The sequence below is a fragment of the Delphinapterus leucas genome, chromosome 14, assembly GCF_059928025.1.
Source record: "Delphinapterus leucas isolate spDelLeu-1000000601 "Yukka" chromosome 14, BTC_Dleu_Yukka2, whole genome shotgun sequence".
Taxonomy (NCBI): domain Eukaryota; kingdom Metazoa; phylum Chordata; class Mammalia; order Artiodactyla; family Monodontidae; genus Delphinapterus; species Delphinapterus leucas.
Window position 1 is genome coordinate 30,531,961 of NC_143142.1, and position 25,917 is coordinate 30,557,877.

Consider the following 25,917-nt stretch of genomic DNA (forward strand, 5'->3'; position numbering starts at 1 on the left):
GGAGCTGGAGCTGAAGGTCAGCTGTCTCTGCAGGGGAAAAGAGGTGGGGGGGGGGGAAATGGCAAGTCCCTTCCCCTCTCCTCCCATCCCCCCGAGTTCCTCCCAGCAGCAGGTCTAACGGGAAGAGCAGGGGTGTCGGCAGGTGTCCTTCAGAGCTGAGGCCCTGGTATCACAGGGCAGAGCACAGGAGGGCCGTCGTGGAGGTGAGACAACAGGTAAATGGTCGGCACGATCCATGACTGGTTGTTGGACGGTAGAAGGCAGAGACATTAAACAGAACGTTCTCTTGAGGACACTATCTGTAAACAGACATATATTTAACCATTTAAAGTGTGCAGCCCTGTGGCATGAAGTACACGCACATCGTCGTGCAACTATCACCACCATCCACCTCCAGAAAGTTTTATCATCCTGCACTCAGACTCCGTGTCCACTAAACAGTAACTCCTCATTCCTCTCTCCCCCCAGCCCCTGGCACCCACCAGGGCTGTGTCTATGGATTGGACTAGTCTAGGCCCCTCGTGTGACTGGCTCATTTCACTCAGCATGACGTCCTCAAGGTCCATCCATGCTGCAGCCTGTGTCAGAATCCATCCCCTGCTGATGGACACTTGGGTTGCTTCCACTTTTTGGCTACTGCGAATAAAGTTGTGAACATTAGTGTATAGCATCTGTTTGTGCCCCAGCTTTTGATGTTTTGGGATGCAGACCCAGGAGTGGAACTGCTGGGTGGTATTACAGTTCTATGCTTAAAACTCTTGAGAAACTATCAAAATGTGTTCCATGGAGGATGAGGCTGCATTTTTCTTATCGAAGACACTCAAAAGATTAAGATGTGGAGTTTTGGAAGAATATTGTCAAATACGTCATTTGTAACTGCACAAATAAGTGTGGCAACTCAACTGTCATTCATAAATACAAAATTTTATTTGCATTTCATTAGTGTAGAAAGACCACAATGCTTCTCATATCACAACACTCAAGACACGCCAAGTTATTCAAATACATAATGACTTATTTACCTTGACTAAACAAACAGTGCAGTTTAAGAAAAGATATACCAAAGACAGAGTTCACAAATTCATTATCAGACCAGGGGGGGAAAAAAAAAAAGAACACAGTCTAGGCTTAATAGGAATAAGCTTCACCATCAAGGGGAGAAGTTTTATCATTACAAAGGTATATAGAATGTTTAGGCAAATACATGTACGTTCTTTGATATAGTAAAATGTATCTCTTTAAAACTCCTTTAAACAAGATTTGTTTAGGACAGCAGTGTTCTTTTTAAATCTTCTATAGTTTCAAAAACATTTCTTTATTGAATCTTTGTAGTTCTTAAAAGCACAGGGTATGTCCATCAGGAAACCAGAGAGATTCGGGCCTCGGGACCAATTCAAGTCCTACCTTCTAACTAGTCATATTCTATCAGTAATACGTAATGTGAATAAATAACCTTCAAGACGGCTATGAATGGGCTTGCTTTGTGGGAAACACTCCAACACTTCAAAGATGCTAAGGCTGGGAGAAATGTAAATAAAGAAAAAGCATTCAAGATCGCTTCCCCCCTCCCCCAAAAGTCTTTAGTTTTGCAAATTTTCTTTAAAACAGTAAGCAAAGCACCACGTTCTTTCTTCTTATCAGAATATCTCTGTCCTCATAATATAATTAGCAAGGACAATTATTTATTTCAAGAAACATTATAGCTCTCATTTCTCCTGTTCTTCGTATTAGAAGTACTACGTTTCCCAGTGTACATACACTAGGCACCGGGATAATGCATGAAATATAACAATTTGGAGGGAAATATGTCATTTATAACCAAAACTTACCCAGGATTGCATATCTGCGTATTTACAAGTTAGTGTATAGCTCTGACTTGGATTACAAAGTGCGAAAGGAAATGGTCAAAACGATTGTAGTGCAGAATGGAAACTTTCCCCTCTCCAGGAATCGCTCCCACTTTGTCTCCAAAGTAGCGAATCAACAGCATCGGACGTGTGGTCTGGGTGGAGGCAGTTCTGGTGGGATCTCAGGCTCTGGTTGTAAGGAGAGGATGCTATTGGACAGCTCGTTCCTCAGCATGTCCAGAGGCATCTGAGGATAAAGCAAAAGACAAGTACATTTTAACCCAACAATGTATATGTAAAGACTACAAGTCGTACCATTACAGAAGACCAAAGTATTTTGTATAGAAAACTCTTCAATCATCAGAATTTAATCAGGCATGAAAACATTAAGCCAAAACCTAAGAACCAGGTTCAGGGAGCTTCAACCATCGCACAAACGCTGTGTAGCCTATTTCACACCCTACGGCAGAAGAGAGCCGATGGACCTCGTAAACATTTATTTTCACAGTCCAGTATAATGGAAACTTAACGTGCCAGAAAAGGAAAAAACAGTTCTGTGTTCTCCGGGGTTATACCGTTACTAAAGAAAGAAGCACCTTCTCCTGGTAATTGTACAGACAGCCATTGTATTAGAAGCTTCCGAATTACGTTTGGACAGAGTCGATTATGTGTAACAGTAATACAAATACACTTAAAGATCTCACTAAGAAATCTCTGGATGCAAGCCCAAAGATGCCTGAACAAAGTGCTGCTGTCCAGTGAAGCCATCTTCCTGCCACCTGGCGCCACAAAAGGCCCCGGGACGGCCTCAGGCCCCGCCCGGACAGCAGGGCCCCAAGGCGGGGCAAGACCTCCACTGTCTGTATCTAACTTAGTCCTTTGTAGGAAAACTCCGAGAGAGGAGCAAAAGTCAAATAACACGGCCCGCGGTCACACCCGCTCCCCAGACCACGTGTGAGGCTGAGTGAGGACAGGAACGTGGCACTAGGGACGTGGGGAGAGGCTGTCACGGCAGCGAGCTGGCTCCTTGGGCCGGGTCCTCGCCCCCTTGGTCTTCAGCCTGACGATGACCCCCGTGCTTCCCTTTCTACGTAAAAGTTTCCCAACCAAAAAATAGCAAAGGAAACAATGAACAGGTTTCAGATGAAACGCTTTCACGATGTACGATTCTCTCTTTTTACCTTTTTCAGGATGTCATCAACAAGCTTCAGGAATATTTCGTCCACGTTGAAGTTATCCTTGGCACTTGCTTCACAGAACCGCATCCCAGTTATCTGCTGTGCAAACTAAGAAAACAAATTATTTTTCTCTGCGGGGATGCAACACAATCTAATGTACAAGCACGGGGCCTGTGATGGGGGACGGACAGCTCTGGGGCTTTGGCTTTCAGGGAAGGGCTGGGACGAAAGGCCTGGAAAGTCCTGTTTACCCTCAAATGTAAAGTTCACAAGTGTATCCAATTTCCTACATGATAAGAAAACAACAAAACAAAATCTGTAAGGTGACGCCAAGTCAAACTACGTGCCCAAGTTTCTGAACTGTAGTGTATCTGACATTTAAAACATGAATATCACAGTTTCTCCACAGAAGGTCAGAGTGAGAGAAAAACCACGAAAGCGATTATATGGTTTAAAAGAATATTTCTCTGTATAAGATGTCAGGTGAGATACTAAATAATGCAGGATACACTAATGTGTTTTTCTCCCCTCCATTTCAAAATGAATTTAAAGGAGCAGGGAGTTAACAAGAGCAAATGAATAAGAAGGATGCAACTGAGTGATTACTTTTTTAAAATTATGAAATAATTATAAAGTCATTTATTAAAAGGGAAAGCACACGGAGTGCTCACTGTACAGGGCGTGGGTGCTGAGACCCCCTCTCTGCCCCCCTTTCCTCACCTTTTCACCTTGCTGTCTGCTGATTTCTCTGTCAGTTTCACAGTCCAACTTATTTCCAACTAAAAGAAGCTCTGCGTCTTCTGAAGCGTACTGTGGGATTGTAAAAGAAGCTGCATTTCAAAGACAGGCACATCACAAACGACGGGAAACATCAACCAAGGCAACACGTCTCACCCTTCCAAACCACTTGCTTCACGATCTCTGAGCATCTACTCTGTCCCGGGCAGGGTTCCTGCCGGGCTCACAGCAATGTGGTCACAGGCCTGACGAAGCACAAATGTTCTCAACCCTTGACCCATGATTCCTAAGAATCTATGCTAGGGAAATGACTCAAAATATAGGCAAAGTTTTACACTTAGTTGAAAAAAACCTAGAGCTCCCACAAAGCAGGTGAAGAATGAAATAAAGTACACAAAAGAATGAAGCCATAAACAAAACAAAACAAAACAAAACAAAAGCTTTGGAAAAACGTTAAGCTGACACAGGAAGGCCCCTGTGACAATAGTTAGTTAAATAAGCAGGTGTAAAACTAAATGGAGCAGGGACCCAATCTAGTTCTTCTGAATGACAGAACTAAAGATTTTTAAAATTTACGTTTGTGCTTTTCTTGGTTTTCTAAATTTTCTATAATGGCAAGGTATCATTAATTTTAGAATGAGGAAAAGTTAAGCTCCATCTCTAAGTTTTAAAAAAACAGCAGCCCCTAACGTGGAGGCCACTGCCTTCGGTTTTAACTCCATCCCTCGGTTCCGTGCTGTCAGCTGGCAGCGAGGGCGCCCCTGTCTGAGGTCCTTAGGAGCACACTCCACGGCTTCAGCAGGGGAGGACATCACATCCGGAGACTCGCCATCCCAGAGCCCAGACCCGCCCTGGGTCCCGACATCTCCGTAACCCTGGCAACGCTGGTCCCTAACACACTCTAAAGAGGCACGCGTTGAAAATGTGCTTAGTAAGACCTGCAAAGGAACATTCTCCAACATCATCTAACAGATGGGTTTAATACAATTTGTAAACAAAATCCAATTTATAATATACTAAGTGTGCTTGTTACACAAAGGAACATTCTCCAACATCATCTAACAGATGGATTTAATACAATATGTAAACAAAACCCACTTTATAATATACTAAGTGTGCTTGTTATACAAAGGAACTAAACATCAAATTACTGAATAAGGGGGAAAAAACTCTCAAAATGTGGCCACTGTTGACCACCACATCTCACCCTCAGCGGCTGTGTCGTCTACATGTGTATTTTGGGTCCCCGTTTCTCAGAGGGGAACCCACAGATTACATTATTCATACAGACTTGGGTTGTCTCTATATAGTCAAGTGTGGTCCAAAGGATAAACTCTTCTTTAGTTCAAAGTGAGGAGGTGAAGGCCATCTCTCATTTGAGGGCAGAGGTCCCGTGGTGACCAAGGCCCTTGGCATCTCCCACGGGCACAGTGGAGACGGCTGTCCCTGGGAGGCTGTCACTCTGTGGACACTCACAAAGTGCGCGTCCAAGTGAACTTTCTGCAGAAACAAGGAGTTCTGAATCTGATTCCACGGATGCAGCTGGACAGTGTGCAATGAGCATGTCTGGGCTTTGAAGTCACACAGCCCAGGTACCAGAATAAAAATCCTGGCTCTATTACTTATAAGGGGATCCTGGAGACATGTTAGTTCTTCTCTGCCTCATCTATGATGCAGGGCTATATACCTACTCTGAACGCTGTCATCTGGATTAAATGACATTCAGGATGGAAAAACATGCTCCATAAATGTTTCCCTTCTTCCTTTTGTAATGATTAACACCTACAAGCAAAGAGTTCACATCTGAGAGAGAGATGCAACACGTACCTTATCAATCATCTTCATCCATTTTGGCAAATCATCAAATGTCTCCTTCTTTGTGATATCATATACTAATATGATCCCCTTGGCACTTCTGTAATAAGCTGAGGTAATGCTGTTGAATCTCTCCTGACCTGCTGTGTCCCTAAGAAACAGCAGCAAAAATTAGTTCTGAACAACAACAGGGAGAGCCTCAGCCCAATTGTGAGTAACTCCTCACACATCTGTGCATATTCACTCTTAGTGGGGGTGGCTTTTCTGAGCTAAGTACATCCAAACAAAATCACAAGGAACCCCCAATTTCTTTCAAACCAAGATTCTGAAGAGAAGCAAATGCCGTGTAAAATGGTGGAAAGTATAACACACCGTAAACTAGGTGGTTATCAACAATGACAGGATGCATGGATGATAACTGAAAAGATTTAAGCCTAGAACTCTTTTAACTGAACTCGATGGTGAATATCTGATTTTGCTGATGGGGTCCCCACGAATGAAAAACGCTACAGAATTGGTCTTGTTATCTTCTTAATCCCTCTAGAGTAGCGGTCAAAGGCAAAGGGAGAAGAGGTACCAAATAGCTTTGCAAACCACCAAGCTCGCCACTCTCCGACTGCCACCCTGAAATCTAAAGCTTTACTTCCTCTCCAGGAAAAGTTGTCCGTTTCCACACGAAGATATACGCACGCTAATAGTGCACAGAAGCTGGCTGAAACCCATTTTCTAAACCTAAGAAGCCAAGAAACTGCTTGAGAATCATCACAAATTTACAAACGAGGCTCAAAAGAGCAGGCCTTCTGATCAGGAAAACAATCTTTAGTTACAATCTATAGTTGTAGACAATCTATAATTAAAGACAATCTACAGACTGTCTTTAAAGACCACCTACAACTTAGTTTTTCCTGAAGAGCCCTAACTCACGGTATACTCCCAGGGCCACGTGACACGGGTGGCTCGTGGCGGAGGAAGCGAAGGGGCGGTGCGGTACACAGAAAACGGGGTTCTCCCCTGCAAGGCGCCCACAGCCTCTCATAGGACAGCATGTGAGCTTCTGAAATGGGGAGACGGTGTGACACCTCTTCCCAACGCATCGGATGGGGTGAAACTTGTGGGGCTGTCTCCCTAAAACACACACGGCAAAGGTGCTGTAACTTACAGCTTTGATCAGACTAGACTTGCCACCAAATTAGCTCCGCTTAGGGATATGTCATTATGCCCAAACAAACAACGAAGCTCGCTGGCAAATTCATTTTCACGTAAAACAAGGCTACTTGCTTTGCTCCAGAGGCTGTAAGACTGCCCTGTGCCCTTGGCTGGAAGGCCCAGGACCTGAGGCCGGTCTGTTTTGTCCACCAGCGTCCAGTGGGTGCCTGGACCACTGTGGGCCCTCGATCCACAGGTGTTGAACGAAAGGTTACATGGGTAAAATGCAGAAAGTGGATGTCACTTCAAGGCAAGACAAACTTTATTTTATTTTTTTTTAAGATTTTTTTTTTGATGTGGACCTTTTTTTTTTTTTTTTTGCGGTACGTGGGCCTCTCACTGTTGTGGCCTCTCCCGCTGCGGAACACAGGCTCCGGACGCGCAGGCTCAGCGGCCACGGCTCACGGGCCCAGCCGCTCTGCGGCATGTGGGATCTTCCCGGACCGGGGCACGAACCCGTGTCCCCTGCATCGGCAGGCGGACTCTCAACCACTGCGCCACCAGGGAAGCCCCTGATGTGGACCATTTTTAAAGTCTTTATTAATTGGTTACAATATTGCTTCTGTTTTTTGTTTTGGTTTTTTGGCTGCGAGGCATGTGGGGTCTTAGCTCCTCCACCAGGGATTGAACCCTCACCCCCTGCACTGGAAGGCGAGGTCTTAACCACTGGACCGCCAGGGAAGTCCCCTGAACTTTATTTTTTGACCCAGAACTGCCCCAAAATTGGAACACTGAAAATGATGGGGACTGAATTCTTCAAGATTCCTAAAACCAGCTTAGAGACACAAAAATGCACCTTTAAATCAGGTGAGAAGGAATCGATTTAGATACCATTCATTTGTATAAGGAATCATTGAACAATTTTATTTCCAGGATCCTAGACATTTAGGGGCATAATTAATACTTTCAAACCAAAAAAGAGTGAAATCTTTCAGACTGTGGTTTCTCTTCCTATCACAAGTGCTGGCTTGTTCAAGTTGGGATTTGATAAAACATTTCTCACTCATTTCTTTAAAAAGCAAAAACAGGGCTTCCCTGGTGGCGCAGTGGTTGAGGGTCCGCCTGCCGATGCAGGGGACGCGGGTTCGTGCCCCGGTCCGGGAAGATCCCCCATGCCGCGGAGCGGCTGGGCCCGTGAGCCACGGCCGCTGAGCCTGTGCGTCCGGAGCCTGTGCTCCGCAGCGGGAGAGGCCACAACAGTCAGAGGCCCGCGTATTGCAAAAAAAAAAAAAGCAAAAGTAACACACATTTTTCTATTCTGAAATCTGTGGTTAGCACATAATAGCTGCACCGCAAATTCAAACAGCAATCAGATACAAGGTCTTCACTGAGCATTTTGGGAATTACGGACTTTCGTGAATCTTTATGTTAAGTAGTTTTAAGCTGACTTTTAGCTTAAATCAATTTCACATTCGTTTCTATACATATTCACTGAATCAGGATCAGAAATTGGGGGCTCAAGAACAGAGCAATTAGAAATAATACAAGTTTTTGAAAAATTATTTTGATTGTATTGTGGTAAGAACACTTAACATGAGATCTGCCCTCTGGAGGCAGACTTTTTTGAGTGTACAATACAGCACTGTTACCTACAGGCACAACATGGGACAGCAGATCCCTAGAAGTTCTAATAAAAACCCAACAATCAAGGAATCAAGATAGTAACGGGCATTTTTGATACAGTTTCAAAAAACCCGCTACATGAGTAGCACACTTAGGGACCTTAGAAACATTGTGAAGTTAGCTGACTCTCTCCGCTTTAAGTCAGACACACAGAAAGAGGGTGGAGACCTCGAGAGGCAAACTCTGAGGCGACCTGTAACACAAATAAGTCCAAATAAGGCCGGCTCACAAGACCCTAGAGAGGAGACATTAAGGCCATTCCTTTGACTCCGTCTCTTTGTGCCTGGTTCTCACTGCTTGAGGCAGAAAAGTGGCTTCCCTTGAGATTCTTATTCCACATTTCCAAAATGTCTGGGTTGCAAAAGTTAAGTGTATATTAAATACCTACGCTGAGCCAGTACCACAAAAATTCCACACTAGTCTCCACTTTTCACACAGCTAGATGATAACACGATACCAATGCCCGGATCATGGTTTATCTACCTATGAAGATGCAGAATCCTAGTATTTCCCATCTTTATCTCAATGAACCTGAATTTTCACTGTAATGACCGAGAGCTGATTCTTACAGATTTACAGCTTATTACTGTCAGCCAAATCATCATTTATTACCGGTGGCCTGCGATCTCATTATTATCTCTCTCTGCTTTTGGTGCAAATTGAAAACTTCCTGCTATCCTGTTTCCACAGTTGGGTAATACAACCATGTTTTGAAAATTCAAAGACTGTCATTTAAAAAATTTAATATATCAGTTTAAATGACACAATTCTTAATTTGTAGGAACCAAAGTCAGTGTATGAAGCGTTCTACCTCTTCAAGCAGAGAATGAAAGGAAACAAACTTGATATCAATGTAAGAACGCTGGTGAAGACCAAATTCCCTGCCAGTGAGCACTGGACAGAACAAGAGGCCTTCATAGGAAGCATCATAATTCTGTGTTTGCCTAAAGGTGGGAGGCTAAGTTCTCAGCTTCAAGTCCATCTCAACACAACAGACCTAAGTCCCTGTGAGTAATTTCCAGACAGCATGTGGATATAAATTCATGAAACTACATTCTGGTCGACATCTTATTTTAGCTATACTTACACCAAGTTCTATATACACACACTTGGAAACGCTTCAAGCAGAGATGGGAAAATGGTCCTTTTCCTAACCACAGATAATCAAGGGACTTAAAAAATGTGGCAATGACATAAAGTGTGACCTAAAAATACGACAATGACATCTGCAGCTTTTGGTACCTTAAACCTTTAGGAAGCTGTAGTAAATAATACTTTCTTAGATTGGCTATATCCAGAAATCATCAAGAAAAAATGCATGTCTACTAACACAACCTCCTTGTGAAAACCGGCCAGAGTGAAGCTTCCATGGATTGAGTCTAGGTCAGAGCACAGGGTCTCCGAAGAGCTCTTTCCAACACATCGGCTCCCCCTACGCCCTCGACCGGGACAGAGTAAAGTGATGGCAGCACACCCGGGACACGGCAGGTCACAACAGCCACAGCTTGAGGACGGCTCCCAGGGAGGAAAGAAGCCCCGCGTCCCTTTACCGGCTGGGCCGCGACTCCAGTGCTTCCTTCCTACCTACGGGATCACAGTGATGGAAAGAAGGTTTTTCCTTCCTTAAATAATATACTCCAGAAGATAAAAATCCTATTTCAGATAAGAATCCTATTTCAAGTATTAAGGGACTAGCAGGTAGCTGGCGTCAGTAGGTACATTATTCACTGGTGAAAACCCCTCTGGAAAAGACAAACTCTACTTCCTCACTGAATCCCTGGGACACTCCCTGTAGAAAACTGGCAATCAACCTCTCAAAAAATTCAATGACGGGCTTCCCTGGTGGCGCAGCGGTTGAGAGTCCGCCTGCCGATGCAGGGGACATGGGTTTGTGTCCCGGTCCGGGAAGATCCCACATGCTGCGGAGCAGCTGGGCCCGTGAGCCGTGGCCGCTGAGCCTGCGCATCCGGAGCCTGTGCTCTGCAACGGGAGAGGCCGCAACAGTGAGAGGCCCGCGTACCGCAAAAAAAAAAATTCAATGAATCTGACGGCCCCTCCCTCAGTTATATTTTCCACCAACATTGTGCAGTTTTAAAAATTCCGGGAATGAAGTGCGAAGGGTGAGGAGCAGCAGAGGAGTGACCTGGAGGCGGCTTTCACATCCCAGAGAGCCGTGGTGTCGGGGCGTGCGTGCATCTCCCATAGCTGCACGCTCACACTCTACTCCCCAGAGCGGGATTCACAAGGTTGGGCCCTCTTAGTTCAGATTCAAAGGAAGGCAGCTGGATTCCAGAAGGATCCAATGTCACCGGCACAGAAGGCCTGTAGTGAGCAGAGTTCCAGGGCACAGGACACCTGGACGTAAATGCCTCTGTAAATCAGATTACTCCTGCCTGAGACGGAACCCAAGTATTAACACACCACCTAGGACGTGCCTCTTTGGACAGGTGACAGTGTCATCACTGGGACACTGCTGTCACCCACTGTGCGTCACTAACGTTCTCACAACACCTGTGTCTCCTTTGTGAGGCAACCTTCACAGGTGCCAGGTACAGAGGTGGACACACCCCTAGAATCCTTTTTTTTTAAAAAAATAAATTTATTTATTTTTATTTTTATTTATTTTTGGCTGTGTTGGGTCTTCGTTGCTGCGTGCGGGCTTTCTCTAGTTGCGGCAAGCAGGGGCTGCTCTTGGTTGCGGTGCGCGGGCTTCTCTTGCTGCGGAGCACCGGCTCTAGGCACGTGGGCTTCAGTAGTTATGGTGCGTGGGCTCAGTAGTTGTGGCTCACTGGCTCTAGAGCGCAGGCTCCATAGTTGTGGCACACGGGCTTAGTTGCTCCATGCCATGTGGGATCCTCCTGGACCAGGGATCGAACCCGTGTCCCCTGCGTTGGCAGGCAGATTCTCAACCACTGCGCCACCAGGGAAGCCTCCGAGAATCCTTTTAAAGACCGTCTTTTTTTTTTTAATTTGGCCACGCCATGTGGCCTGTGGGGTCCTAGCTCCCTGACCAGGGACTGAACCTGTGCCCCCTGCAGTAGAAGCGGAGAGTCTTAACCACTGGACCGCCAGGGAAAGTCCCTAAAGACTGTCTTTACCTTAAAGAGTGTACGGTTAGAAACAGCGGCTCACGTGAAAGGTACTCTGCTGCTATTTCCAGAATTCAAAACCTGGGCAGCAATGCACACACACAGCCTGATGCCTTCTTCAATCATGGGCTAACAGAGTAAGAAATACCCATTTTCTATTACCGAGTATTTAAGCAATCAAGACCATAAACGTCTCATAGTCAAGCCCCAAACAAAAATACGAAAAACAAAAACACGAAACAGAAAAGCAACACTTCCCCACCCCAATCCTTCAAGTGGGTTAAACAGTCAGCAGTCACCAATGCAGACATTACCTGACGGCTGGCGAGCTCCTCCGCTGGTTCGGGGGCAGTGGCGCCCCAGACAGGGACACGGGTGAGGATGAGGCATGGCACTAACACGCAAGCGTTAGGTGACGATGGAGCCACCGACGTGGCAGCAATGAACGCGGATGAAAGCAACACACACACGGCGGACAAACACTCAGAGCTGAGGTCTACCTGCGGGAGGAGTTAGTGGCTGAGATGCTGCCGCGCGACCGTGTTAACAGCAAGGGAGACTTGGGACACCCCCGGCAGGGCCGCTCCCACTGCCGCCGCCCCCGGGCCCTCCTCCAGAGGGGCTCCGGGGGTCCCTGCGGTGGCCGAGTGCTGAGCGGCCCACACATGGCTGGTTTAGTCTCTCACACGCTCCTGACGTGCAGGGAGCCCAGTCTCTCTGGGCTCCCCTCCATGGGGCACGGAGGGCCTCAGGACACGTGGCTCCGGCAATGGAGCTGGAAGGGCATGCGTGTCCCACGGTGGCCACCACGTGGTGCCACCAGGGACACAGCCTGTGGGGGACTTGCCAGGATACAGCGCAACTCCGGGGAGGAACACACTGGCCTTTCTCTGAATGCTCGCAAAGCAATGTTAAAAACATGCAGACGAGCAGCGGAGCCATCGTTTTAGTGACGACGGTTTTGTCAAATGATGTGAAACTAGAGGCTAAAGGCTCCAAACTAGTTGCCATAAAAGTCACATTCTTCTCCCCACAACTCCTATGTGCAAATGGGATCTGAGACAAGTGGACTCTTTCCTGAACTCTCCCTTGACAAGTGAACTCTCCCCTGAAGGAAGGTCCGTTCATTCCACTTGAATGTGAGCAAAGGAGCGGAGACATAGGAGCGACAGACCAGCTTGAACGGTTAATTGTATTAGACAAGCATGTGGACTGGTAAACACACGTGGCAGGACGGGGTGTAGATGCCCACTTACCAGATTTGTAACCTAATTTTCTTTCCTCTTAGCTCTACGGTTTTGATTTTAAAGTCAACACCTGTAAATAAAACAGACGAAGATGAAGCAAAAACAGTGCAATTCGTCAGAAAAATAACACTACGTGTACGTTTTTATGCCATTATCAGAAAAACCAAAAAAAACTGATCACACTAAATCCTAAAAGGAGAGAGCAGAAGTTTGCCAGTATGTGTAACGACCATCACTCTGTGCTTCCCGGCACAACTGAAGAGCCAAGGTATGTTCGGTTTTACCCTGAACTTGAGATGCAGCATTGCTATTCATAATAGAGTTTATGACTACTAGAGATGTAGCATAAAAACCATTTAAAAATTACAACTAATCATTACATGAACAAATGAATGGTGTTATAAGCATGCTATCTCGGGGAAAATTCTTACATGTTACACTGGAAACTCAGTCTTGATTTCAAACAGCCTTAGTCTGAATTTAGAAATTATTGTATTAAATTTTTTAGCATTCACAAAAGTGACTTTATTATATTGTCAATAGTGTGGAAGAGGAATTATTTTTTAAAAATTTACTCATACAACTTAATTTCAATTTTTATTTACTTTAACGGTAACAAGTAAACCATCATGAATCATCACCCATTTCCAGTTCAGCCCTTAAAGCTTCAGATAATTTTTTAAACCAAATTTTCATCTGTGGATGTTTGTTACCTTATATACTTCTCACTTATAGAAAACTTCAAGATTTCAAAACAATATTTTTTACACTATTTTCACAGTTAAGAAAAAATAAACCAAAGGGATGCCAGCTAAATTTGGGAACTGGAAACATAATCTCTACAGGAACTATATCGTGACTGCTTCATGGATCCAGGGTCCCGATGCTGCCGGGTCTCTACCGGGGCAGGGCGGGGCTGGGGGGTGGGGCAGTGATGCAGCTCTTCAAAGTCACATGACGTTCTTGAGGTGAAGCCCAAGGCATGTGGCTGACTTTTATAATTAGTAACACACTGCAGACATCAGTGCAACCAAAAGACATGTTTACAACCCTGGGTGGGACCAGGGTCTGTACAACAAAGAAAAGTGGCAGGAATATAAAATGTCACAGCTGGAGAATAGGCTACTGCATCTTGGTTCTTAATCTCTTGCACCTGCCCTGATTTCAAAGGTCACAGCAAACGGTGGTTAAGCCAATTTCACTTGCAGTTCTGGAAAAGCTTTGCTTTTCCGAGTCAACTGACTCTCAGACAGCCTTGAAACAGGAAGCATGTCTGTACACGACCAACATCCTCAAATAGAGACCAAGCAGAATCCTTCATGACTCAACCACAAGGTAAGAGCAGAGCCTAACGCGATATTCTACAAACCTGGAAACCAGCCTGGACCTATATGCTACGTTCTGATTTTAAAAAGGCACAGCGCAGACAAAACCCTTTCTTCCTGATATTAGCATAAAATTAGGGCCTCACCATGTTACTCTGTGATAGCAATTTACAAATCAAATTCATATTCTGCCATGACTACTACTCTGTTTTACTTTTGTTTCTAGTTCCTTCTTTTTTTTTTAAAATTTTACTTAAGGGAGCTGCAACTTGTTAAGACTTGCTGCAGTGCCAGCTACATTTTATTGAAAAGAACTGGCCGATGACACTTCTTTTGTGAGCTCTGCTTCACGTCAACTACAAGAATCCCTTGAAACAGCCAGCACAAACAATTTCTGTTTTGATTAGGCTGTTTTCTCTGCTAAGAACCGTTCTGAGCCTGAACATGTCAGACCTTTTTTTTCAACCGACTTGAACAACTTTCCCACTTTAGCAGTCCTGCACTGTGGCTATTTTGTAACCACAAAGTTTGATGAGTAAAAATAAAAGGAAAGGGCATTAATAGTCAAAATCAGGAATAAGTGGTAATGCTATCACCGTGTGATTATAAATACACTACTAATTTCAATAGGAGAACATAGCAAAGATGAACGAACAGCGAACAGGATTAAGAATCTGTTTAGCCAAAACCACCTAGTTTTAGTGAGTAGGTTAATGACATCACTAACAACGACAGAAAAATACGCAGTGGCTAAATCTAAAATTCCACAAAAGAAAACAGATCATTAAAATAGCCCCTTCTCTTAAATGAAATTTCCTTTACCATATCTAACAGCCACTAAGTAGCTGGTAATGATTGGAAACTTACTCCATTTATAGCTTAGAAACAAATCCTTAAAGTATACAACTACACATTTTTTAAAAGCCTTTTTACATCAAGTCAAAAATACCTCTTAGTGCTGTCTATTTTTAACATTTACATGTCATAGAAATTATAAATGATCCTTAACAAAAGGTAACAAGTCACCAATAGCCTCAAATAGGGGATTAGTTTTGGGAAAAGTCAGCACAGAAACTCCTGACTGAGCAGGGCCGCCCAGGACCAATGTTTATAAACAAATAAGGGACAAAAAAAAAGTGGCAACTTCTGTTGAAAACGAAGTTTCCTATAGTGTCAATTTTTTTTTTTTTTTTTGGCTGCACCGCGTGGCATGTCCGTTCCGACCAGGGATCGAGCCCCTGCCCCCTGTGTTGGAAGTGAGGAGTCTTACCCACTGGACCGCCAGGAAAGTCCCCTCCTACAGCGTCTTAAGCAACGGGAAGCAGCCAGCCTAACACTCCACCAGGTGGTGGAGACAGTCCTGCCCCTAAAGAGCTGAGTCATCCAGACCGAAATCAACAGCCCAGGCACTAGGCAAAGTGCCTTCCTCTGCTCTTCTCTCTTGGAGACCCTCCCTTTCTGCCCAGGAACCTTTTCGGTCCTAGGTGCTTCCCATCTGAGCCTCCCGACGGCCCCATGCCTTACCCACGTTCCTCATCCATGTTACCAGTTCTGCCTCCTCCAGCCCTGACCCGTGGCTCCGTGGGTCTCCCCCATGTGACAGGAACAGGTGCCTTCTGAGCGCACTCACCTTTGGCTCCCTGGAGCCTAGAACACTGCCTGGCCCACCACAGCGACCCAGTAAACCTGGTGAATGGAAACCTGCCCCTCTTCTCCATCAAATGCTGCGTGAGTAAGGAGAAATGCTGACTCTTCTTGGAAATGAGGAAATTGAGGACTGACGAGGAAACAAACACACACACACACACTTAAACCGTAGGAAGGAAGGGCGGATGTTCTGTCCTGAGTGTGCCTGGTGGACAGAGTGGTGGAATTCAGGGTGCCTAGCTCACACACATCACCCTGGAAATGGAGCATTTCATTTCTCCTACAACTCCTGTTACTGATGGTAAAACCTGAGAGGATGGTCAGTCTTAATACGTCCAGATCCTCTCCCTACACGCGCCCCTCCCAGCGGATTATTACGGTATCAGTTTACTCAGTCACATAGACAGGAAATGGTCCACTAAGTGAATGTCCTGCCACGTGACAGGGGCCTACCCTTCTTTAAGCTTAACCAATGTATGAAGTCTTCCTAAAAATATTTTGATCAGAAAGGACACAGGTCACAGGGCTGTAATCCCTCTGTCAATGGGTGTAGCTTTGTATTCTATTCAAGTCGGCTTGATCTTAATTTCCTTTAATAACAATGAGAGTAGGCATCTGTCAGACCCCCTGTGCCTGACATGCAGCATGTGCGCTCCTTCAGAGCCCAGCGAGCCAGGCACTACTATACTCAGCGAGGCCAAGGTCATTCGATTGAAAGTCATTATCACTTCTGCCAGTTGAGGGGCAGAGCCTAGATTCAAAATTGTAACACTGCCCACAACCAAAGGTTGTTAAGGTAAAAGTCAGATGCGTGGAAATCTGCAAATGGCCCAGAGTCACTGTTAAAGGGCTGTTAAGGGGCTGTTAAAGAACAAAGTTTACCCTTGCGCTGTCATCTTTGCATTTACCTTTCATAAATCTCAGCAAGAGCATAAAGAATTGTTGCACTTGGTGCTGATTAGATTTCTAAGTTCCCTTGAAGGCAAAACATTTACCAAAAAAAATTACTGTGTTACGTTTTGCTGGGGCATAAAAAGTTACAAAAATGAAAATAGCAAAAATAAACAGAAGCTTCTTTCTTCACATTCCCTTCCAGCAAGAAGCAAAATAAAAGCAAAAATAACACGGCGGCCCATGCCTGCGATGACAGCTGAGCGTCCCTCCTCCACTCGCACACCCGCCCCCAACAACGAGGACCTGCAGTTGGCACCAGACTACGATTCTAGTTTACTTAACATGGATGATTTCACAGACTCTGAAATAGGTCTCAATTCAAGCAGTGGTTACGACGTTACTGCCAATTTATAATAACTATCTTAGGTGCACACACTGGCTTTTCTTCCAAGGACATCTATCCTTGACGGTGTCACCCAATCCTGGACTACTGATGGAGAGGATTCCCAGCATTTCCACTGAGTTGACAGTGAGAAAATAAACTAGGAAATGTGTCAAGGTCACACAGATAGAGGCAAATTTAACATTAGGAAACCCTCTCTTGAACATGAGGCCAGCCTTCTGCCTGACCACCGCCTTTCGGGGAGAGCGCCCGATAAAGGGCAGGCAATGCAGACCACCTTCCTGTAGTACTGACCCCAGGAGGCCCCTGAACCTCTGAAACCTTACCGTTTAATATTATGGGGGGCTTTTCCTACCTAAGCCGAGTTATGAGAATTCAACGAAACGGAAACTAAGTTACTGTAACTGTAAAATACTTTGATCATCTCAGAAGCAGGTACTATTAAAATAGTTTAAATGACTGCGTGTCATTAAAAAATGCTCTCAGGTCTGAGGATATTAAATGTCCACCCCGAGTCTAACAAGACCTGCCCCTCTCAGTCCAGACTGGATAGCCTGCACCTCAGCAAAGACCACCCACCATCCCTGACCCGGACACACGCAGGAGATGGCCGTGCGCTTGGCTGGAACAGACATGGACACACATGAACTTCATCCGGCAAGGAGAGGGGAGTCTGAGGTCACGCACTCCAGAGGGGGTGCGTGTTCGTTGTCATGAAAGTTTCATGGGCAAGGATGTGCTCCCCTTGCAGACAAAGAACAATGTCTCCCGGGTTTACTGCATACAGTAACTCATTGCAGGGATCTTCTTGATGCTTTTATAGGTAGATACTGTCATTGTCCCCATTCTACAGATGAAACACTGAAGCTCGGGCAGCTGGTACCTTGCCCAAGGTCAACAGGCGGGTAAGTGTGAGAGCACAGATTTGAACCCAGGCAGTCTGGCGCCTCCCAGATCTCTGCACAGCCTCACCTGAAGGCAAGAATGGAGGCAACTACTGGGAGGGAGCTGTAAACATGTTTTTAACGTCAAAAAAGGAATTCTGCGTTGCTAGGGAAATATATAAAAAAGCAAGAGTGAGGGACTGGCCGGCTCAGACTGCTCCCAAACGAGCAGGCCTGGCTCTACCCTCTGGCTACACACATACCCCGGCTGAAAAGCAGGGAGTCATTTCAACTTCCTGGTCACCAGAGGAAGAGAATGTCGATGTGGGAGGAAGATCTGGAAAAGAAAAACCCCCAGATGATCAAATGGCAGATCAGTAACATTTTCTTCACTTGTTAAATACTAAGTTTACCACTGATCAGATGGGCCCATAAAATATGCCGGGAAATTCAAAGGGCCTTTCTACTTTACCCAGGTCCTGTGCTTACATTTTGACACTTCATGCTCACCTGTATGTGTTTCAGTATGCAGCTTTAAAGGATAACAATTATATTTTGGAGTGTTGCAGAGTTTTTGCATCTGTAGTATAATTTAGGAGGATAAGGGAACATCTATAGTTGCCTTTTCTGGTCCAGGTACATAAGCTATTTCGTTCCTGTAGCACCAGAGAGGAAGAGTGTGAGTTCCATTTTTTCTTTTCATGAAGGAGGAAACTGAAGTTAAGGTGCTGCCTAAAGACAGCGACAGCTTGCGAGTAGAGCTGGGACTTAAATCCAGGACTGTCTGCCCACCCCCCAAGCCCACACTCTTCCCCCCTCTCACCCCCACCCCCTGCCGGGAGCTTCGAGAATGACAGGAGTGGCCAAGGAGACAGTCCAGTGTCATAAATGAAAAACCAAAAGTGAAACTTTGGTTGCGGGTGCGTGATTGTGTCGCAGGCCTAGCTTCTGCGTTACCTTACGCTGGAACAACGAGGAGACTTGCGTTCCCGGGCAACTCCCATCACCAGCTTGCCGGAGGTGGGTCTGCAAGTTGTGGTTTGGTTTTGTAAACTAAGAAGGCCTTAGGTCAGCACTAGACACCAAACAGAGGAGGCTGTCAGATTTGGGGGGAAAAGGTTTCCTGCGGCATACAATGTTCTGTTAAGCCTGTGTTGTATTTTCTGGTTTTAAAGTTCAAGGGTTTAAAAAAAAAAAAAAAATCCCATCCAATTAAGGGCACTATTTTAGGCTTATAGTTCTGGCTTTCCAAATCCTTTCTGAATATCAAAGCTGTGCAACTAAAGGACAAAAGGAGAAGAATCCCCTTCCTCCTCTGTTAAAGTGTAGCTTTTTACATCCTCCCTAACATTTTTTTTTCACGGCCCTCTTCAGGACTCACTTCCCCTTCTGAAAAGGACAAGCCAGGTGAGCAGGTGTGCTTCCTGCACCATGAAATGGCCTGCAGAACGAGCAGCCTCTCACGAAAGACCTGCTGACTAGTGATGCTTTCTTTACAAATTCAAGCAAATGCTTCACAAGAACGATCTTTCTGGCATGCAAGGCTGGAGAATAATTTGGCCCTATCAGCTCTCGAAGGAACCCAGGCTGCCTTCTAAAGCTAGTCCACAGACCCTCGGCCGATGGTTCCGCAGAGCCCACAGCTGCAGGACAGGCAATCTTGAAGAATCTGGATCCCCATCATCGAGCATAAGCAGAACTTTCTTCTGCAGTGTGAGTGCACGACACTGAAAGAAAGGCTGAAGGCACATAAGCCAGGTCTTTAAACAGATTTTTATTCAACCTCAACAACCGGGATCACCAACTTTCCACACTTATTTTGAAAGACAGCTACTTTATTTCCACAAATGCGCTCTGCACAAGCCTATCAGCGTGCCCTGGGTGCATTAAATAAGCCAAATCACACACTGCATAGCATATGCTGGCATAGAAACTGGCCGTTCCTCTTCCACTCCCTTCTCCCTGAGTCATCTTGTTACATCATCCCGGCAGGGGAGGGGCTGACACTGAGAGCTTCAGAGTCTGGGCTTCGGAGTGGGAATTCGGACGACTCTCCCTAACTCCCTCTTTGAGTGAAACACTCGGGCAGCTCAGCTATGGCTGAAAAGACTGCACACGATCACAGAAAAGCAACACAAAACACACAGCTTATCATTTTAATCCAGTATGAAACGATCATTCTGGGTTTCTGAACAAAAATCTGTGACCTAAATTTCCAGAATAAAGTACAAGCAGTCGATTTCCCTTGACAGCAGCTCCACTGCTTGCAGGCAAAGCGGACCAGACCCTGATGGCCTGTATCTCATCCCTCTCGTCCCATAACATTCAAGGCCAATCCACAGACAGCCAGTCCTGCACAGGATTTACATCCACCTGTTCCTTAGACCTCTCGATTCTGCTTCCGGCTCTACTGCTGGCCCTGATGAACCAGTCACCTGCACCACGACGTTTCCCCGCCCTGGGAACAGGCTTCCCGAGTGCACATGGGACCCGAAGAGGTGCGCACTGAGAACAGAGACCACGGCACGTGACTGAGTGGGAACAGCGCTTCCAGCAAGTGCTATCAACCCTCTAAGACCACTTACTCTCAGGGGTCAGCCTGTGAAGTTTAATACATGGATGCAAAATGAGAAAAATGAAGACAGAGTAGTGAGGTTCTCAAACTGAATTCAAAAGAACTTTTAAATTCTGATATTCTGTCTTTCCTAATTTTTTTGGTCTACCTCATATTAAGTCTTTTTTTTTTAAAAGTCGGTGGTAGTGGATTGTTAAACTATGTCCTTACATGGCAAAGTAAAAGAAATGGCAATCCTATGTTGGCCTCCGGCACTTTGAAAGAAACTTTACTGCCCAGGAAATGAGAATTCTGGTCCAAACTGTCTTACTCCTCCTTTTCCTCTATTTAAATATATTTTAATAAATACGTAAAAGGCTTAAGATATTTGAATAATTGAATATTTAGGTAAGAAATGCAATTTTCAGAGCAGTATTTAATATCCAGAGGAAAGTGACAAATGATAGGGGCATAGTTAAAGAAAGTCAATGTCAATGATAGCATAGGTCGATGACATCACTACCTTCACAGGGCTCTCAGGGGGACCAAATTAGGCAGGTAGGAAAGGGTTTCATGGTGTCTGATTCTGAGCCATCCAAATTTTCAGAATAAAGTGAATTTAAATCTCAAAGTAAGCTAAGGAACAGACAGACAAAAGGAACTCACTTGCAGCCCTGGCCCTGACCACTTGCTGACCGCTGGGCCACTGTGGATGAATTGTCTACCCTCTGGGACTCTGCTTCCTCATCTGTAAAATGGGGAAACTTTCAGGATTGTTGTGAGGTTTAGAAAGAGTATACTCTTGCTGGTACACAGTACATGCTCAAGAAATGTAGCTACCACTAATAGGCCGTAAACTTTTACATGCAAAGACAATAAATTACTTATCCAAAGTCACAAACTAGTTTATGGCAAAGCTTATATCAAGAGCCCAGGTTTTCTAGAATGTTTTTCTAGAAATTTAATGCTGCTGGGTGGGTGGAGGCAGGGTGCTGCCTGATAAAAATATTTCGATCCAAACAAGCTTAACAGCTTCCAATAGTTAAAAAACAAAGGTTGACAGATACATAATTTTATGAGCTTTTTTTTTTTTAGAGACTTGTGAATTTCTAGTCAGCTAGTTTTTTTTCCATTTTTAAAACTTCAAAAAGCTGTTCCTGAGGCTTTTAAAGCCCCTGTCAAACCATGCCAGCCATATCAGACCAAGTAACTCAATTCCACGAACACAAAATCCCATTTGAAAGTAATACTCCACCTAGACAATTTCCATTAAATAGACCAATTATTTATTTATTTATCTATCTATTTATCTATGGCTGCGTTGGGTCTTCGTTGCCATGCACACACAGGCTTTCTCTAGTTGTGGTGAGCGGGGGCTACTCTTTGTTGTGGTGCGCGGGCTTCTCATTGCGGTGGCTTCTCTTGTTGCAGAACATGGGCTCTAGGGTGCTGTGGGCTTCAGTAGTTGTGGCATGTGGGCTCAGTAGTTGTGGCTCACAGGCTCAGCAGTTGTGGCTCACGGGCTCTAGAGTGCAGGCTCAGTAGTTGTGGCACATGGGCTTAGCTGCTCTGCGGCATGTGGGATCTTCCCGGACCAGGGCTCGAACCCATGTCCCCTGCCTTGGCAGGCGGATTCTTAACCACTGTGCCACCAGGGAAGTCCCAATACGTCAATTATTAAAAACAGTCTTTTCAGTTTCATACCCTGGTGAGTTCTGTGTGTCTTGTAAACCAAATCAACTTTTGATTTGATTAATAATACAACAACAAAAAAATCATTTTGTTCATTTGTAACTTTACAAAATAGGTTTATTACCTCAAATTCCTCAGGATATCTGCTACGATCTTTTACAGAAAGTCCAGTGGGTCTGACTCACTGGAGATGCGTGCTTCCAGCCTGAGGTTGGCTAAGCCATTACTGGAGCGACCCTCCTGGGTCAGCACCTGTGCCGGGCTGCGGGGCGCACGGTCTTTTCCAGACTCTGCCAGCCATACAGGGTGAGGGCAAGGGGCCCCGCGGAGCAGAATCTGCAGAGCTGACTGTGCTCCGTGGACACGAAACTCAACAACTGGCCTCAGAGGGACCCTACAAGCCACCTGCGGGAGGCATTCAGGTGAGGCAACCCCAACTGTACAGCACACCCAGCGCCACATTTAAATGCGCTTTTCTAAAGGAACGCGGGGAATGAACTTCATCTCTACAGCATTCCAGTGCAGAGGAAGCCTCCCCCTTCAGCTCTCATCCCACCCCGACTGGGGGGGCTTCCTCCACGCTCCCCAGCCTGTACACATCTCTACATTGCCCTCATCACCCTGGGGCATCCCGAGCCCCACGGCTCTGAGCCACATCTGGACAGAGACTTTGTCCTCTTCACTCAAGCCCCCCTGGGTGGCACAGCACCAGCACACAGTAGGTGCTCAGTAAGTGATCTGGTAAGTGGAAGGGAAAAGCAGCTCACAGGCAGAGACTGAAGGGGGGTTAACCTTCTTAAAGTGTTCTCACACTCTGGGCCAGACCAGAAGTTAGCATCTTTCTCTGAACTTCCCACAGCTAATAAACACTTATCAAGCCGAGTACTACAGGCTACGTATGGAGGAAACAAACAGGACCAAGACAAAGTCCAAGTTCACAGGGAGCCCCACAACAGCAGTGGTGTGGGGAGGCGTGTGCATTTATGCTTGTTTGTTAAGGGGACAGAGAAACCGACTGCCTGGTCCCCTCGCCTCCCGGTTTCTTCCCGATTCCCAAATACCCGATGCAACCCTGCCAGGGCTGTACCCAGAGGCCTTTATGACTCCTGCTGCTACAGGAGAAGGTGCACACTCCATGGCCTGGGACATCATTCCCGATGTCCCCTAATGATGCCTTCCCAGACTGTGCGGGTGTTGGTCCACTGCGGCCCCGGCTTAAAAAACCCCTCCTCACCTCTCCTCTGCCCAGTTCTAAGCACACCTGTGCTCATCCCCCATCTTGCCCTCCAGCCACCCAAGCCCTGTTATCCACCCATTATTTCTGTGCTAGTTTCTCTTCGCCTAGTACAGCTATGTTACTCTTCATTTCCACATATTTTTAAGCGTGGAGCCATAAAAGATGGATAATTCTGAATTGCTTTTAGTTCTGTTTCACTTATGCCAGGTACTAAAATAACAGTATAAACCCTCGTTGGATGGTTTAATAACTCCCTGTACTTTATATGATCCAAGATTGGATGTCTGAACCAGGTCTAAGGTACGCTACTGAACTTTAATGTCAAGACTCCAAGGCCAAGATCTTAAAAACACACAGGGTACAGAGAGCACAAATATGTCCAAAATGATCTATTATAAAAAAAAGCATGAAGGGAAACACATTCTCACAAACAAAACAAAAAGACAATACAAAAACTGGGAGGTTAGTCTTCCAATAAGACATTTGAAATGTAGCAGTGTTTTGTTACATGACAACTTAAAGCCAGTTCATCCCCAAATTGTATCACCTTGGAACTACCACTGGTTACAAGACTAAATATTTGTACAAGTGTTTGGAATGATACTTTAAATTCTGAGTTTCATATTTACATACCATTTATTCACTGTTTCTTGGACCTCCCCTAGGGGAATCCCTCCCTATTACTGAAGGTGACTGATCTTCCTTTGGAAGAACTATCTCATCTGCGGGGTTCCCCTACCTTTGACAGCCTTTAAGGGGTTTTCCATAGAGGCAGCTGTTACCGACTGCGACCTGACAGACCTCAACGCCAAGGCCTGTCCATGTGACTTCATCAGAAAACTTCCCTGCAGTTTCAATTTTACATCCTGAGGACACGATACTTCCTGACCCGGTTGGTCCTGTAGTTACTTCGCTATACGTCACGCACCTGGCGGTGCCGGAGGCCTCCTCCCCACTTTCGGAGCCCCTGGGGGGTTATTTGAGGTCACGGACAAACACAGCTGAAGTCCTTCTGCCCCGCATTTACAGTTAAAAGAAGAAACTTAGTGTAGCGTTAGTTTGAATATTCCCCGGAGATCCTCCACAGGGAATTTAAAACGTCATTATTTCAGCGCAACATAAAAGTGAGTTCAAAATTAGAAAATAAGCCGGGTTGACAGTGGAAATACCCCTACTCCTAGGACGGCAAAGTTAGGGCATCAAAATTCACCAGACATGACGCACTCTGGCCATCTAGCCAGGGCACAGCTCGAGTCCACCACGCTGCCCACCTGCCCCCCACCTGTCACCACCTTTTTCCTGGTAACGGGTGGGCGGGGGGTTTCCGGGGAGAGAAGCTCCGGGCTGGACGGGCCCCGCGCATCACCCGGCCTCGTGACGGCGCAGGGCGGGGGCGCAGGACGACTCTGCGTGGGGACGGGGGTCTCCACCCGGCGCGGGGCAGAGGTGGCAGGGTCTCCCCGGGGCCAACCCCGCATGCACGGCCCGGCCGGCCAGCCTTACCCACGGTGGACTTGCAGGCCTCGCAGAAGGTGTCGTCGGTAAAGCGCTCCATCAGGCTGGTCTTGCCCACGCCGCGGGAGCCGATGATGATGACCTGCAGCTTGAAGTCGGCCGGCCTGGGGGGCTGCTTCCTCCGCCGGGACTGGCCGCCCGACAGCGCCGGGGAGCCCGCGCCCAGGCCGCCGCCGCCCGCGGGCCGCCTCTGCAGCGCGGCGCCCGGATCCATGCACGCATGCGGCCCCCGCGCGGCCCGCCGCCCGCCGCGCGCCCCGGGCCCCGGCGCTCCCTCGGCCTCCGCCGCGCGCCGCGGGTCGGCCCCGGGCTGGGCGAGCGCGCGCTCAAGAGGCCCCGGCGGTCCACGGGCTCCGCGCTGCAGCTGTGCCGCCGGCCGGCCCCCCGCGCCCGTGTCCGCTCCGCCGCCGCCGCCACCGCCGGGGGAAGAGGAGGGGAAGCAGCTACTCCGCAGCAGCGGCAGCAGCATCCCGGGCGAGGCGGAGCGACGGCGCAGGCGCGGCTGGTGGGGAGGGGGGCGGGGCGCGGGGCTGCCGGGAGCGCGCCCCCTGCCGGCGGGAGGACCGCCCGCCCGCGCGCCTCCCCCGTGTTCTCGCCCCCTCTGCTCTGCCTGCCTCCACTGCCCTCTCTTGCCTGCCCTTTATTTCTGCGGCTTTCACCTTCCCTTCTCCTCCATCTCCATCCCCCCTTTCCTTTTTCCCTCCTCCTGTCCCTGCCGTCATTGAGCGCAGCCCCCAAACACCAGGCCAGTGTGTTAGCCGTCTCCCCCCTAACCTGTTGAACTCTGAGATATTCCCCAAATCACTGCCACAAACTCGCACTGTCACCGGGCGCTGAAAGTCCCTGGCCGGCCCCCGCCTCGACCCCCGCTTCGACCCCCGCCCCCTGGGAGTCCCGTGCAGACCCACCCTCGCTCAGGCCCAGACCCCACCTACCCCGCTTGGGAAGGAGACTGATCACCTCTGTCTTACATTTTCCGTAGGAAACTCGCGAAATCAGTTATTTTTAGCCCTGATTGCTGCC

At 46.9% G+C, this 25,917-nt stretch overlaps 1 protein-coding gene across 1 annotated transcript; it reads right to left on the bottom strand.

The window, feature by feature from the left end:
• Nucleotides 1-903: 903 nt before the first annotated feature.
• RAB12 (RAB12, member RAS oncogene family) lies at nucleotides 904-25,378 on the bottom strand. Its single transcript, XM_022551347.2, has 6 exons — nucleotides 24,883-25,378; nucleotides 12,753-12,813; nucleotides 5,591-5,729; nucleotides 3,746-3,835; nucleotides 3,029-3,133; nucleotides 904-2,094 (listed from the first exon to the last, which is right to left on the bottom strand). Exons 1-6 carry the CDS (start codon nucleotides 25,361-25,363, stop codon nucleotides 1,981-1,983), a joined length of 990 nt encoding a protein of 329 aa, XP_022407055.2. The 5' UTR covers nucleotides 25,364-25,378; the 3' UTR covers nucleotides 904-1,980.
• Nucleotides 25,379-25,917: the final 539 nt, after the last annotated feature.